A 14,834-nucleotide genomic window follows, 5' to 3' on the forward strand; every position below is an offset into this window, starting at 1 on the left:
CAGCCCAAGCCTGGATGTTGTCCAGGTCTTGCTGCATGCAGGCACGAACTGCTTCATTATTTGAGGGGTTGCGAATGGAACTGAACACTGTGCAATCATCAGCGAACATCCCCATTTCTGACCTTATGATGGAGGGAAGGTCATTGATGAAGCAACTGAAGATGGTTGGGCCTAGGACACTGCCCTGAGGAATTCCTGCAGCAATGTCCTGGGGCTGAGATGATTGGCCTCCAACAACCACTACCATCTTCCTTTGTGCTAGGTATGACTCCAGCCACTGGAGAGTTTTTCCCCTGATTCCCATTGACCTCAATTTTACTTGGGCTCCTTGGTGCCACAATCGGTCAAATGCTGCCTTGATGTCAAGGGCAGTCACTCTCACCTCACCTTTGGAATTCAGTTCTTTTGTCCATGTTTGGACCAAGGCTGTAATGAGGTCTGGAGCCGAGTGGTCCTGGCGGAACCCAAACTGAGCATTGGTGAGCAGGTTAATGGTGAGTAAGTGCTGCTTGATAGCACTGTCGACGACACCTTCCATCACTTTGCTGATGATTGAGAGTGGACTGATGGGGCAGTAATTGTCCGGATTGGATTTCTCCTGCTTTTTGTGGATAGGACATACCTGGGCAATTTTCCACATTGTCGAGTAGATGCCAGTGTTGTAGCTGTACTGGAACAGTTTGGCTAGAAGCGCAGCTAGTTCTAGAGCACAAGACTTCAGCACTACAGCCAGAATATTGTCAGGGCCCATAGCCTTTGTTGTATCCAGTGCACTCAGCCGTTTCTTGATATCACATGGAGTGAATTGAATTGGCTGAAGACTGGCTTCTGTGATGGTGGGGATATCGGGAGGAGGCCGAGATGGATCATCCACTCGGCACTTCTGGCTGAAGATGGTTGCAAACCTTGTCTTTTGCACTCACGTGCTGGACTCCGCCATCATTGAGGATGGGGATTTTCACGGAGCCTCCTCCTCCCGTTAGTTGTTTAATTGTCCACCACCATTCATGACTGGATGTGACAGGACGGCAGAGCTTTGATTTGATCCGTTGGCTGTGGAATCAGTTAGCTCTGTCTATAGCATGTTGCTTCCACTGTTTAGCACGCATGTAGTCCTGAGTTGTCGCTTCACCAGATTGGCACCTCATTTTTAGGTACACCTGGTGCTGCTACATCATTAGATAAATTTAAAACAGAAATAGACAGTTTCCTCGAAGTAAAGGGAATTAGGGGTTACGGGGAGCGGGCAGGAAATTGGACATGAAGCTGAGTTCAGATCGGTCAAGGCCCTGTGGGTGGCGGAGCAGGCCCAGGGGCCGAGTGGCCGGGTCCTGCTCCTACTTCTTGTGTTCTTTAGATTTGAGGTTAGGATCAGATCAGCCATGATCTTATTGAATGGCGGAGCAGGCTCAAGGGGCCGATTGGCCTACTCCTGCTCCTAGTTCTTACGTTCTTATGCTCTTGGCATGCTCTTCTACACTCCTCATTGAACCAGGGCTGATCCCCTGGCTTGTTGGTAATGGTAGAGTGAGGAATATGCCGGGCTATGAGGTTACAGATTGTGCTGGAATACAATTCTGCTGCTGCTGATGGCCCACAGCGCCTCATGGATGCCCAGTTTCGAGCTGCTAGATCTGTTCTGAATCTATCCCATTTAGCACGGTGGTAGTGTGTCACACAGCATGATGGACGGTGTCCTCGGTGCGAAGACAGGATTTCGTCTCCACGAGGACTGTGCGGTGGTCACTCCTACCAATACTGTCATGGACAGATGCATCTGTGATAGGTAGATTGGTGAGGACAAGGTCAAATAGGTTTTTCCCTCGTGTTGGTTCGCTCACCACCTGCCGCAGGCCCAGTCTGGCAGTTCTGTCCTTCAGGACTCGGCCAGCTCGGTCAGTAGTGGTGCTACCGAGCCACTCTTGGTGATGGACATTGAAGTCTCCCACCCAGAGTACATTCTGTGCCCTTGCTACCCTCAGTGCTTCCTCCAAGTGTTGCTCAACATGGAGGAGGACTGATTCATCAGCTGGGAGAGGGCGGTAGGTGATAATCAGCAGAAGGTTTCCTTGCCCATGTTTGACCTGATGCCATGAGATTTCATGGGGTCCAGAGTCAATGTTGAGGACTCCCAGGGCCACTCCCTCCTGACTGTATATCACTGTACCGCCACCTCTGGTGGGTCTGTCCTGCCGATGGGACAGGACATACCCAGGGATGGTGATGGAAGAGTCTGGGACGTTGGCTGAAAGGTACGATTCTGTGAGTATGGCTATGTCAGGCTGTTGCTTGACCAATCTCTGGGACTATTAAGATTAAACAGTTAGTTTATATCATTAATTATCAGCTGCAGTTTTTTTGTACTTAAAGATTAATAAACTGCAGACAGAAATGACTATATCTAATTATCAAACTCGTGCCCCCAACCCAAATGGCGTTTGGTGTTCGTGTTCCTGGGCCCACCCTCTGTTACTCCCTTCTACAGCACACTCTCTCCCTCGACTCACTATCACATCTACCCACTCACAGTCTGACCACCGCATCTCATAACTGCACCAGACCTTAACACCACCCCCTCCTCACCCACCTCCTCGTTTCTACCTCCCTCCCCTGCCCCACCCACCCACCCCCCCACCCCCCCCACATCTCCTCGCCTCAGCCCTGTGCTCCCTGTTCCTCCGATCCACTGTAGCAGCCTGACCTGCAACCTACCAATGTCACTTGATGAGGGGAGAGATCCCTACCCACTCACCAACCCGGCCCCCCCCCCCCCCAACCCCGCAATACCACCCGCCCCCCTCCCACCATGTCAGCCAGCCACCACGACCTGGAGCCTCAGCTGGGGTCGGCCCTCACCTGCTGCCACTGTAAACAGGGAATCATTGATTATCTAGCAGAAGCAGTCAAACAGATGCAGAGATTATACGAGAAAAGTGCACGAGAGGCAGACAGAGAGAGACAAACAGAGAAAGAGGCAGACAGAAAGAATTAGTGGGCACGGAAAGCTTCAGGAAGCGAGGGACCTTCTTTTGTTTGGCAGCAATGCAATGGGAAGTTCTAAGCTTTATTTTTTTTTCCGTCAATCTTAATATTAGGGTCGCAGAGGTGACCTTGGATCCAAAGGTGCTCCTGGACCCAAAGGAAGTCCAGGAGAAAAGGTGAGTGTGGATTTTTTTTTTTTCAAAGCTTTCTTGTCAACACACAAATGAAATGTGCAGAGGAGCTTTTGGAAAGGGACAGCCAAAATTTCCAGGGGTTTTTCTGCATGAGGTTCAGAGTTCAGCAGTCATGCCCCCTTTAAATTACAGAACCCGTTTGAAGCAGATATGGCCCTGTAATCAGCTCGAGCCCCCGATGCAGTGAGACCAGCTCCATTTACGTTGTTCCTGCGTAGTTGGTTTGAGAGGTACAATTTGCCGTTTAATTTCAGAGAACTGGCCCGGGAGCTGGCAGACTTCCTGCGGCAGAATCACTGGATCACTCAGCCTGGCTGTACCGGACGGAACAAATTGGCAGCTGTTGCCATTGGCAGCAATCTTTATATTTGCCACCTGGCGGTCTTGCCCCCTCTAAGGGGTGGTTCTTGGAAACAAGCAGTGCTTCCTCGCGTAGAACGCAGCACTGCTCCCCAGAACCAGTGCCTCGAGGTAATGGGTCTGTAGGCATTGTACCAAGCAAGGTGATTGTAGGGTTGCCAACCCTCCTGGATTGCCCTGGAGTCTCCAGGAATTGAAGATTAATCTCCTGAAGCAAAAACCCGGGAGAAAAATCATAGGGGCATTAAAAAATAAGCTTTTTTTCATATTCTTTCAATACTTTTGTTTATTAGTTATAGAAATATCGGAAATGGGAAAAAGGAGCCATTGGACAGGGCGGGGCAGTTGGAGGCGGGAGGCCATGTGAAAAAAACTCCAGGAATACGTCCAATCAGAGTTGGTAACCCTAGGCTATTGTAAGGCAAGGCTTAGAGGGGTTGAAGCCATTCTGATCTGCTATTTTTAGTACATGGATGGACACAAACGAGCAGCCAAGGAGGGGGGGGGGGGGGGGGGGGGTGAAATCAGGATGTCAGAGGTGTCGAATTTCTGGCAAGAACTGAACAGGGTGGCTCTGGTCTTGCAGGTGTCTTATTCAGAAGTAGCGCTCTGTCCCATCCATGACAATCATGGAAAGCACTGCTCAAACCTGAAATGATAATGACTTGACTTATTAAACATGTTCTTGTCCCATTAAAGGGCGACAGTGGAATTGAAGGTGTGCGAGGATTGGCAGGTGAAGCCGGATTGAAAGGCGAGAAGGTAACGGACTACCTTGTGATGTCAGAACATGAGTGTAACGATAATCTATTAACTGCTGCAGTATTCTCTGGCAATTTTCATGCTGCTGTAAGCACTATTCAAATAACTTCCTAAATGATATGGAAGACGACCATTCAAAGCTATTGGGGCAGGGATGGGGTAGGACTGCTTTATTTTACCAAATCTAAAAATGGGACAAGAGTGAGAAAGAAGGAACAGAGGATGGGATCAGGGATTGAGTTCTGAGGTTTCCTTTGCCATTGATAAAAATTCGTCAAAAACTAAAGTTCATCATTATAACTAAGATGAAAGTTCCAGAAAGGCTAGAAGGGCTCCAAACAAATAAATCCGCAGGATTAGATGGTATTTATCCCAGAGTGCTGAGAGGGACTAGGGAGGAGATTTGTGAGGCACTGACACTTCTTATGGGGGAGTCACTGGGCACTGGGGAGGCTCCAGTAAACTGGAAACAGGCTAATGTGGTGCCCATATTCAAAATGGGAGACAAAATAGACACAGGCAACTACAGCTCCATTAATCTTAATTCCCTTCCACGCAAAATAGTGAATCCAATGATCAGGAGTAAACATCAGGATCATCTATACAACAATAACCTAGTTATCAGCAATCAATGAGGATTCAGGACGGGAAGATCCTGACCAACCTCCTCAATTGAAGTGGTTTTCCTCAACTTCCATAAAGCTTTTGATCAAGTGCCATACGAAAGGCTTATTAACCAAACGCAGAGTTGTGGGCGTTCAGTGTAAACTCTAGGACTGGATAAGAAACTGGTTGAAGGATAGGAAACAACAAGTTCTAATTAGAGGAGTTATGTTGGAGTGGGAGGAAGTACTGAGTGGGGTGCCTCAGGAATTGGTGTTGGACCATTGCTGTTTCTAAAATACATCAATGACCTGGATCCAGAAACTCAATGCAAACTGGTCTGATGATACCAAACTAGGGGGGGCAGCGGAATTAGAGAATGAGTTGGATAGAATGTGTAAAGTGGGCAGAACCGTGGCAGATAACGTTTAATGCAGAAAAGTGTAAAGGGCTACACATAAAAAGAAAAAATAGACAACACACATCCTCCATGAATAATGCTGAAATAGCTAAGGATAAAGCTGAGAGACCCAAGAGTCTTAGTAGAGCAGCAATCAACAAAGCCAATAGGATGTTGAACTCCAAAGCCAAGAAAGTAGAATAGAAGTCAGAGGAAGTAATGATTAAAGTGTGTACTGCTCTGGTCAGACTGCACCTTGAATAGTGCGTCCAGTTCTGTTCACCAAGAAACCTGGGAGACATTCAAATGCTGGAGGCAGTGCAGAGAAGAGCCATGTGGCTAATCCCCAGTGGTCAGGGGTCTAAGTCATGAGGAAAGACTGGAGAAATGTGGGCTTTTTCAGCCTGGAAATGAGACGCCTGTGAGCTGAACTTATGGAGGGATATGAGGGAGTTAAGGTTATAGAAAGTGTTCACCTGCAATATTCATTTAAATCAAACTAGGAGTCAAATGAGGGACACAGTAAAAGACAACAATTTTAGGACTGATATCAGGAAGTTCTTCACACAAAGAGTGACCAAAGTGTGGAATAAACTACCAGATAGAGTAGTGAAGGCAAAAACTCTGGAATCATTTAAGAAACAATTAAATGTTACAATGGAGGGTGGCATTAGGATCTCTCTTATTAAGATGGGCCGAATGGCCTTCCTCATCCGTAATTACCTTGCGAACCTCCATAATTAATGTCTCCACATCAGGAGGTGCAGACATCAATGGATAAGTGGACTTCGGTTTAGAACTGAAGGCTCCCGATGTTCGGTTCAGCTCCTGGAGATTACCAGAGAGCCTGCTCAGAAAGTCCTTTAGAGAGGGTGCAGAGGAGATTTACTAGAATGGTACCAGGGATGAGGGACTTCAGTTATGTGGATAGACTGGAGAAGCCGGGATTGTTCTGCTTAGGGCAGAGAAGGTTAAGGGGAGACTTAATTGAGGTGTTCAAAATTGTGAGGGGTTTTGATGAGTAGATAGAGAGAAACAGGAGGGTCGGTAACCAGAGGGCACAGATTTAAAATAATTGACAAAAGAAGCAGAGGCAAGAAAGGAGAAATTTCTTTACACAGCGAGTTGTTCTGATCTGGAATGCGCTGCCTGAAAGGGCGGTGGAAGCAGATTCAATAGTAACTTTCAAAAGGGAATTGGATAAATACTTGAAAAGGAAAAAATTTCAGCATTATGGAGAAAGAGTGGGACTAATTTAATTTCATTTCCGTTCGGATCGATGGAAAGGAAACTCAGGCAGGTTCTCAACGGTCAGGCAATCCACTTTGCCTATTTAACGCCTAGGTGGTGAAGGTGAAAATTGCCCTCAAAGCATTCATAACTTTAGAATTTTTATTCATTGGTGTTTTAGTTGCATATTTGTCAATATGCCATGAACAGGACTAAATTATGAGGACAGGGTTGCACAGACCAGGCTTGTATTCCCTTGAATATAGAAGATTAAGGGGCGATCTAATTGAGGTGTTTAACACAATTAAAGGATTTGATAGGGTAGAGAGAGAGAAACTATTTCCTCTGGTGGGAGAGTCCAGAACAAGGGGGCATAACCTTAAAATTAGAGCTAGGCCGTTCAAGGGTGATGTCAGGAAGCACTTCTTCACACAAAAGTTAGTGGAAATCTGGAACACTCTCCTCCAAAAAGCTGTTTAGACTGGAGGTCAATTGAAAATTTCAAAACTGAGATTGATAGATTTTTGTTGGGAAAGGATATTAAGGGATATGGAACCAAGGCGGGTAAATGGAGTTAAGATACAGATCAGCCATGATCTAATTGAACAGTGGAACAGGCTCGAGGGGCTGAATGGCCTCCTCCTGTTCCTATGAATGAAAGCTTCTCTTGATATCCCTATAATATTAGGGATACATCTCTGGATTAGAGCGGGAGGGCTGAAATATTTTTTTAAATGGCCAGCCCAGAGAGATGGGAATGCCCTTGATGGTATTGTCAGGCCAAGCTGAAGATCGGTCACAGAGGTCTTGGCCTAAAGAGGAAGGAAGTCCCTTCCTCTCAGTTCGGCTAACACTGGCAGGTGGTCACTACACCGTCAGTCCTGAGTTTTGAGTTGAGGCGTCATTGCGGGAAGCCCTTCCTTTTCCAGCTCACTCATTGAAATCTTCACTTTGTTCACAGGGAGATATCGGCCTCCCAGGACCGAGAGGAATTCCTGGCTCACCTGGAGGACCGGGCTTCAATGTAAGTTGCAGTTTCTGACCCCATAAGTACCGAGTGCTGTGTGACCTAATTTAGGGTTGCCAACTCTGGTTGGACGTATTCTTGGAGGTTTCATCACATGACCTCCCGCCTCCAACCGCCCCGTCCAGTAAAACAGCTTTTAGTTCCCCATCTCCAATATTTTTATAACTAGTCAACAAAAGCGTTCAAAGAAAATGAGAAAAAACACATTTTTTAATTCCCCTATGATTTATCTCCTGGGTTACTCGTGACATAGTCCAGCAGATTAATCTTCAATTTCTGGAGACTCCAGGACAATCCTGGAGGGTTGGTAACCCTAACCCAACTTATTGTTAACCCACAAAGCCAGCAGTGGGCCTCACGCTAGGCCTATCACTCAGGGGCCCTTTCGGAGTGTTTATCAAGTGCTGCTGTTACAAGTTGGGTTTGGGAGCACTTGTTTTACAAAGTATCTAATCCTTTTATGTGTACAGTACTGGTCTTCAGAGAGCTGAAGTTCAAAGAGGCCACATTTTTGGGTCGCTCAGCAGCGTACTTTAGTTCTGAAATAGAACTATTCCCAAGGGCTTCTGTTTCAGTGCAGTAACATTCTATGATTCTATATGACAAAGTCCTACTAACACTAACACACACACACACACACACACACACACACTGCTTTATTGGGGGTGTGGGGAGGAAAGGCTATAAATCCTGCAGATTACATAAAGAGGTGGCTGGAATGGATTCCAGATGTGCACACATGTTCTCGGCCGGTACGTATCAGTAGTACGGCCGTAAATGCACTAAAAAAAAAGGCCTCTCAATATAGACATGTGTAATTCGTCCATTCGCCAGTTCTGGTTTATGTATAGTACACCTGAAGTACTCCCCACCCCAATTCCCCCCTTGTTTTTATCATTCATAAATAGCCAGAAGCACTTTGGGATAAGCTGATTACGGATGCATGATATTGGGCAGACAGAAACTCTTCGCATTGGTCGGTAGTTTGGTTTGGAGACTATTTTGAAGTGCTGATTTATTTCATTTGCGCATCAGTTGCCCAGCTGGTCAAAAGAAAAAGACCGGTAATTATCACAAAATTGTCACAAGCCATAGCAACAGAGGGGATGAGTAGAAGAATAGAGCTGGAAAAGAGGAGAAACACTAAATTTCCTCAGAAAAAAAAGTCAACAAAAAACAGAAGTGAAGAAACGTGAGTGAGGGATAGGAATGAAGAGGTGGCACCAGCTCTCACATCAGGAACTCGAGGTGGAGAAGTCACCGGGCCCTGATAAAATGCATTCTAGGCCATTGAAGGAAATCAAAGAGGAGAGAACAGAAGAGAATTCACTCTTTCAATCCTCTTTAGATATGCAAATTGTACCGAGGAACTGGAAACTAGCCAATGTTACACCTCTGTTCAAGAAGGATAAACTATTAGATCAGTAGTCTAACATCACTAGTGGGCAAACTCTTAGATAATTCAAAATAAAATTAGTTAGAAATGTACAGCATAATCAAGGACAGTCAAAATGGATTTGCTAAAGGCAAGTCATGTTTGACAAATTAAAGGAGTTTTTTGAAGAAGTGACAGATTGGATAGATAAAAGGAATGCAGTAGATGTATTGTCTATGGATTTTCAGAAGGCATTTGACAAGAGGCTTGTTACAAAAATGCAGGCATGTGGTATAAGAGAAAAACATGGCAGCATGGATAGGATGTTGGTTAACGGACAGGAAACAAAGGGTTAGGGTTCATGGAAAAGGGGATAGAAAAAGAATAGGGAAAGATTATTTTCTCTGGTTGGGGAGTCAATGGCAACGGGACATCAATTTAAAATTTGTCACAAATTGAGGAGAGAGGTTTGGAAAAATTTCTTTACACAGAGAGCTGTGGGAGCATCGAATGCTTGGCCACAGGGAGTAGTTGAGGCAGAGACCATTACGTCTTTAATTAGGATAAATATTTGAAGCACAGAAAAGTACAAGGCTGTGGGGAGAGTGCGATTAGTTTTGGATCGCTGTGGCAAAGATACAATGGCCTCCTTTTGCGCTGTAAACTGCATGGTTTCCAGTGAAGGTTACTATCACAACAAAAAAAAACGTCCCCAGGTTTCCACACCTTCAGACATGGTACTTGAAAGGGCCACCTGAACATTGACTGAGAAATGGAAATGTTACAATAACACTGTGGCAAGTTATTGCCCTGAGAGTGAGGCACATGGTGAGGCGGTGAAGGCATCTGCATCGGACTTGTGTCCTGCCTTAACTGACGCTGCTTGCCACTGACAACAAAGGGAGACCTTCTCACTCTGCCTTCCTCATGCTGGAGTTGTCATACCTGGGTCTCAATCTGGCTTCCACTAATGAGCTAACTCATCCAGCAAATCCATATCAGATGGGCACGCTGTCGTTACGTGAGCTGAGTGGCTCAGGGAACTTTACAACAGGTTTAAAATCCACTTTTCATCTTCTTCAGGGATCTCGAGGTGACGCGGGTGAGGTTGGACCAAGGGGTGACACAGGACCACCAGGCCCTAAGGTAGGCATTCGGATAGCTGGCACCGTTAATTTACAGAAATGCACTTAAGTTAAATAAACACAGGAAAGCGTGAATATTAATATTGTGCAGGACGCCATGTTAAAAGTCATGACTGATTGAAAAGTAAGATGGTTTACAAGAGTCTGTGCATGTGGCCAACTCTTGCAATATTTTTATTTGGCCCAAGTGCAAAGCAGGAGGGTAGGAGTCCTCTACATTGATATTACACAAGGCAAAGAAGCCCATTTTTTTATGGTGACAATATTTTTTATTGTAAGTTATATTTCTCCTCACCAGTCTCGGTTTCATGTACCATCTGGGCACGTATTGCAGAGGAGCGCAGCAAGTCTGATCCCAATTGTCTAGAAGATGAGCTATAAGGAAAGATTAGAAAAGCTTTAAGGCCAGTGAGTAAAGAAGACACAAATTAAATAGGTGAAAAATAAATTTAAAACAGATCGCGGAAATATTTATTTTCTCAAAGTTTGAGAAAATGTTTGGAATGATTTACCAGGTAGTGGAGTCAAAGAGGCAAGGAGAGGTCAAGATGCCATTGGGTGTGAGACTAGGTGAGGGTAGCACGATGGGCCAATTGGCCTTTTCTCCTCCATGACGTTATAATGTCGGCCTAGAAATTGACAGACTGATGTGAAGGAGTGATCCCTGCACCAGAGCAAGTAGGCCTGAGGCCCACCTGATAATAGGCCATGGGGCCTTATTTACATGAGGCTGGAGAGCAGCAGATGCCTCCTGGGTGTCCCCAGGCAAAGAGGGTTTCAATTTTGGGCCCTGTGTCATTGGCAGCGGCTCTCGAGTAGGTCCAGGGAGAGGGTGGGGAGGCGATCAGGAGGGAGACGGGGAATCGACCGGGAGGGAGGGAGGCGGGGAATCGACCAGGAGGGAGGCGGGGAATCGACCGGGAGGGAGGCCGGGGGGGAATCGACCGGGAGGGGGACGGGTTGGGAGTCGACCGGGAGGGAGGGAGGCGGGGAATCGACCGGGAGGGAGGGAGGCGGGGAATCGACCGGGAGGGAGGGAGGCGGGGAATCGACCGGGAGGGAGGGAGGCGGGGAATCGACCGGGAGGGAGGGAGGCGGGGAATCGACCGGGAGGGAGGCCGGGGGGAATCGACCGGGAGGGAGGGAGGCGGGGAGTCGACCGGGAGGGGGGTGGGGGGGGAGTCGACCGGGAGGGGGACGGTGGGGGGGGAGTCGACCGGGAGGGGGACGGGGGGGGGGGGGGGAGTCGACCGGGAGGGGGACGGGGGGGGGGGGGGGGAGTCGACCGGGAGGGGGACGGGGGGGGGGGGGGGAGTCGACCGGGAGGGGGACGGGGGGGGGGGGGGGAGTCGACCGGGAGGGGGACGGGGGGGGGGGGGGGAGTCGACCGGGAGGGGGACGGGGGGGGGGGGGAGTCGACCGGGAGGGGGGGGGGGGGGGGTGGAGGGGGACGGGGAGGAAGCGACTGGGAGTCGACCGGGAGGGGGACGGGGAGGAGTGGGACGGGGAGGAAGCGACTGGGAGGGGGCCAGCAGCGATGTTCGGGTAAGCATTTTTTTTAAAAACACGCCTTTTTGCTGGCGGATTCCAGCGGTCCCTTTAACCGCATGAAAACCATGTTTTCCTGAAGTGACTACACTTCAAAAGTACGTCATTGGCTGTGAAGTGCTTTGGGGACGTCTTGAGGTTGGGAAAGGCGCTATATAAATGCAAGTTCTTTCTCTCTTTCTCTCTTTTCTTCATTCAATCTGCTGGTGCTGCCGATGTAACTTTCTTCTTGAATTTGTTTTAAGGGTGACAAAGGAAGACAAGGATTCAGCTTCCCTGGACCGAGAGGAGAACAGGTACGTGGGTTTATCTGCTCATTAGTTTTATTTTCATTTACTTCCTATCTCATTTGTTTTATTCTGCTCTTTTTTTTACAAACAGGATTTTCAAAATGTTTGAAAGCTGCTTATTTAGCCTGGGGTACACAAACCATTTAGAACAAAATCATTTCTAACAGAAAACCCTTTTACAAGATCTCCAAACTCTAATCCCTTTATCAAAATACGGCCAACTGATGAAACCCAAGGGCATTTTAACAACACATACAACGAACATTTAAAGATTGGAAATTCTGCTGTGTGATAATGATGTGTGAACATAAGACCCAGTCGTCCTGAGTGTGAAAACTTTTAACCCTTTCATTGCAAATGGATTAACGCCTCTGCTGAAACAGCAGAGAAATGAATTCCACGTGACAAAGCAATGCATCTCCCTCTTGGAAACCCCCTCGTCCTTACATTTTTCAGAGGAAGGGAAGTCTTGGCTAAGATCAGCTAACTTAGCACGGACTGGGGCTTGAACATGGGTCTGTCTCGGCCTGTGCTTCTAGAGTTGGTGCAAAACCGGGCAGTGCTGTTACCAACTGAGGCATCAGTCTGTTGTTAATTGAATACCTTCATTCCATGTGAAGATCCTTTAGATGTTGTCCTCTGTTAAATAACCTAATGGAACCTGGTTTGAAGGAGACCAGGTGACCCTGGGCTCATCAGTAGAGAGCTGAAGATGTACTCTGTGATATTAATAACAAACATGTCGACCGGTCTGTTTGATATTCCTAGTTTAACATTGGCATTTACGGCTTTCATTGAAATAGGAACTTTGTACAAACATGTTGATTCACTTGATACTAATATCGCACAGCGAGATTTCAACCCATAAACATTTGACATCAAATATAATGAGGATTTGATTTGGCCCTTCCCCTTCCAATAGTTTCAGCAAATTTTGTTTTGTTAAAATGGTCACAAATCCGTTACTCAACTTATTCCTAAACAATCAAATCCATTTCTTCTTTATTCTTAACCAACCAAATTCATCACTTTTCTCACTCTTAACCAGTCACAATGCCCAATCAATCAAATCCATTTCTGTTCTTAATTGACCGAATCGACCACCCTTCACTCCCAGTGTGTTTCCTCACTCTGTGAATCACTCTGTGATTCCCCGGTCAGACTAAGGCTGAACAAAAAGGCATAACTGTTTGTCTCTGCTTTTCAGGGTGGCGATGGAGAGGAAGGTCCAAATGGATATCAGGTGAGTGAGGCCTCTGTTGGTTCGAAGCAGCGAGCGAGGTACTATGTAAATGTGATAGGTCGTGCGGTTCAGTATGAAACATGGCAAGCAAAAAATTCAAGAATCTGCTATGGTCACGACAAACGTTCTGGTAAATCTTGCTTTGGAACAGAAGGCCAGGTATTATAATCCAGTAAGGGTTTAATACACTAGCCTAAAATGCACTGTAAGTTCACTAGAACAACGAATAGACCGGGCAGAGTTCAAATTCATTCATAAGAGCTTACTGGGACTGACACCACTGATCTGCTGCACTCAGATTGTAAATGCAAAGTTTTACCACCCATTAAAATACGTTGGCCTAGAAATGAGGCTGCGTAGCTCATTGCACTAAGGCCCAAATATGGCCGGCAAGAAGCATGCACACGTTTCCGTCCCGCAGTGTGCCGCCCGCCATGGTGGATAAGGACAAATGAGAAGCGTCCTTTACGGGAGGAGCCTCAAGCAGGCGTTAGGCCCGTCTCATAAGCGAATAAGAGGCCTAATGCCTGTTTGAGGTCCCTTTCTGAGGCAACCCGCGAGACAAAGGTAAGTAATTTACCTGAATGTTAAGCCAGGAGGTGCAGGAGTGCTCCTCCCACCCCCAGATTAAAGGATCCGATCGCTGCTCCCAACACCCCCCTCCCCTCAACATCACCATCGCTCTCGGCCCCATCCCAGATCCTCGGCACTGATCTTCAACCCAGGCCCCCATCCCGACCCTCGACTCCGACCCCGACCCCCGACTCATGTTCTCATCCCCAACCTTGGCCCCTAACCACGACAACACTGACCTGAGGGCCGCTGCGATATTAGCAACGGCCCAAATTCGGAGTCCTCTTGATTGGCCGCTTTGCCGGGAACATTAAAATGAGGCCCGAGGCCCAATATCTGGAGAGCCTCGGGCCTCACCACTCAGGCATGGGGGTGGGGGGGGGCACAAACTATGTCACCCCAAGCACCTAAAAATGGTTGCAACCCAATTTCTAGGCCATTCTATATACAACTTACATTGTTCATTACAATGAACGTCCTTTGTAGGTTATTATCATCCAAACGTTGAGGCCAATCTATGAGGGTTGAAATATTAGGTCGGAGCAGGGAAGCCCATGACCAGGATAAAGAGAGCACTTTTCCTGTATTCTGTGTAATATGTACCTCTAAGTGTATTCCTTATCTAGTTTAAAGTTTTCAAGATTATGAAGATAATTTGCTGCGAGTACATTGTTCATTGGTGAAGGGTTCAAATCCTAAGTGGCACAGGTTAGAAATTGGGAAATTAGGAGTGAGGAGAGAACATTTTCAGGAAAGAGGGAGGGGATTGAGGGACATGGCGAGAAGGTGAAGTAGATGGGTTGATCGGTGAAAAGGGAACAGGATTGTTGGGCCTAGAGGTATTTATTTGTTCCTAACTTTTCTTATGCCAGGCTGTGTTTTGATTTATGAACCGTTCTGGCTGCTGTTCTTTAAGAGCGCATCAACTAGGCTGACTGTTCAGCGCAGTACTGAGGGAGTGCTGCACTGCCGGAGGTGCCGTCTTTCAGATGGGACATTAAACTAAGGCCACGTCTGCCTGTTCAGGTGGATGTAAAAGATCCCATGGCACTATTCGAAGAAGAGCAAGGAGTTCTCCCAGCATCCTGGCCAATATTTATCC

The 14,834-nt window shown here is 47.1% G+C and overlaps 1 protein-coding gene across 2 annotated transcripts in view; it reads left to right on the forward strand.

The window, feature by feature from the left end:
• The window catches only part of col6a2 (collagen, type VI, alpha 2), a 138,236-nt gene that overhangs the window by 68,741 nt on the left and 54,661 nt on the right, over positions 1–14,834 (forward strand). For both annotated transcript variants that reach the window (XM_067988107.1, XM_067988105.1), the window contains exons 16-21: positions 3,096–3,158; positions 4,236–4,298; positions 7,493–7,555; positions 10,017–10,079; positions 11,872–11,922; positions 13,124–13,159. In XM_067988107.1, coding sequence (XP_067844208.1) covers positions 3,096–3,158; positions 4,236–4,298; positions 7,493–7,555; positions 10,017–10,079; positions 11,872–11,922; positions 13,124–13,159 — 339 coding nt within the window. The remainder of the gene's footprint in view (positions 1–3,095; positions 3,159–4,235; positions 4,299–7,492; positions 7,556–10,016; positions 10,080–11,871; positions 11,923–13,123; positions 13,160–14,834) is intronic.

This window comes from Heptranchias perlo, chromosome 7, assembly GCF_035084215.1.
Source record: "Heptranchias perlo isolate sHepPer1 chromosome 7, sHepPer1.hap1, whole genome shotgun sequence".
NCBI classification, from domain to species: domain Eukaryota; kingdom Metazoa; phylum Chordata; class Chondrichthyes; order Hexanchiformes; family Hexanchidae; genus Heptranchias; species Heptranchias perlo.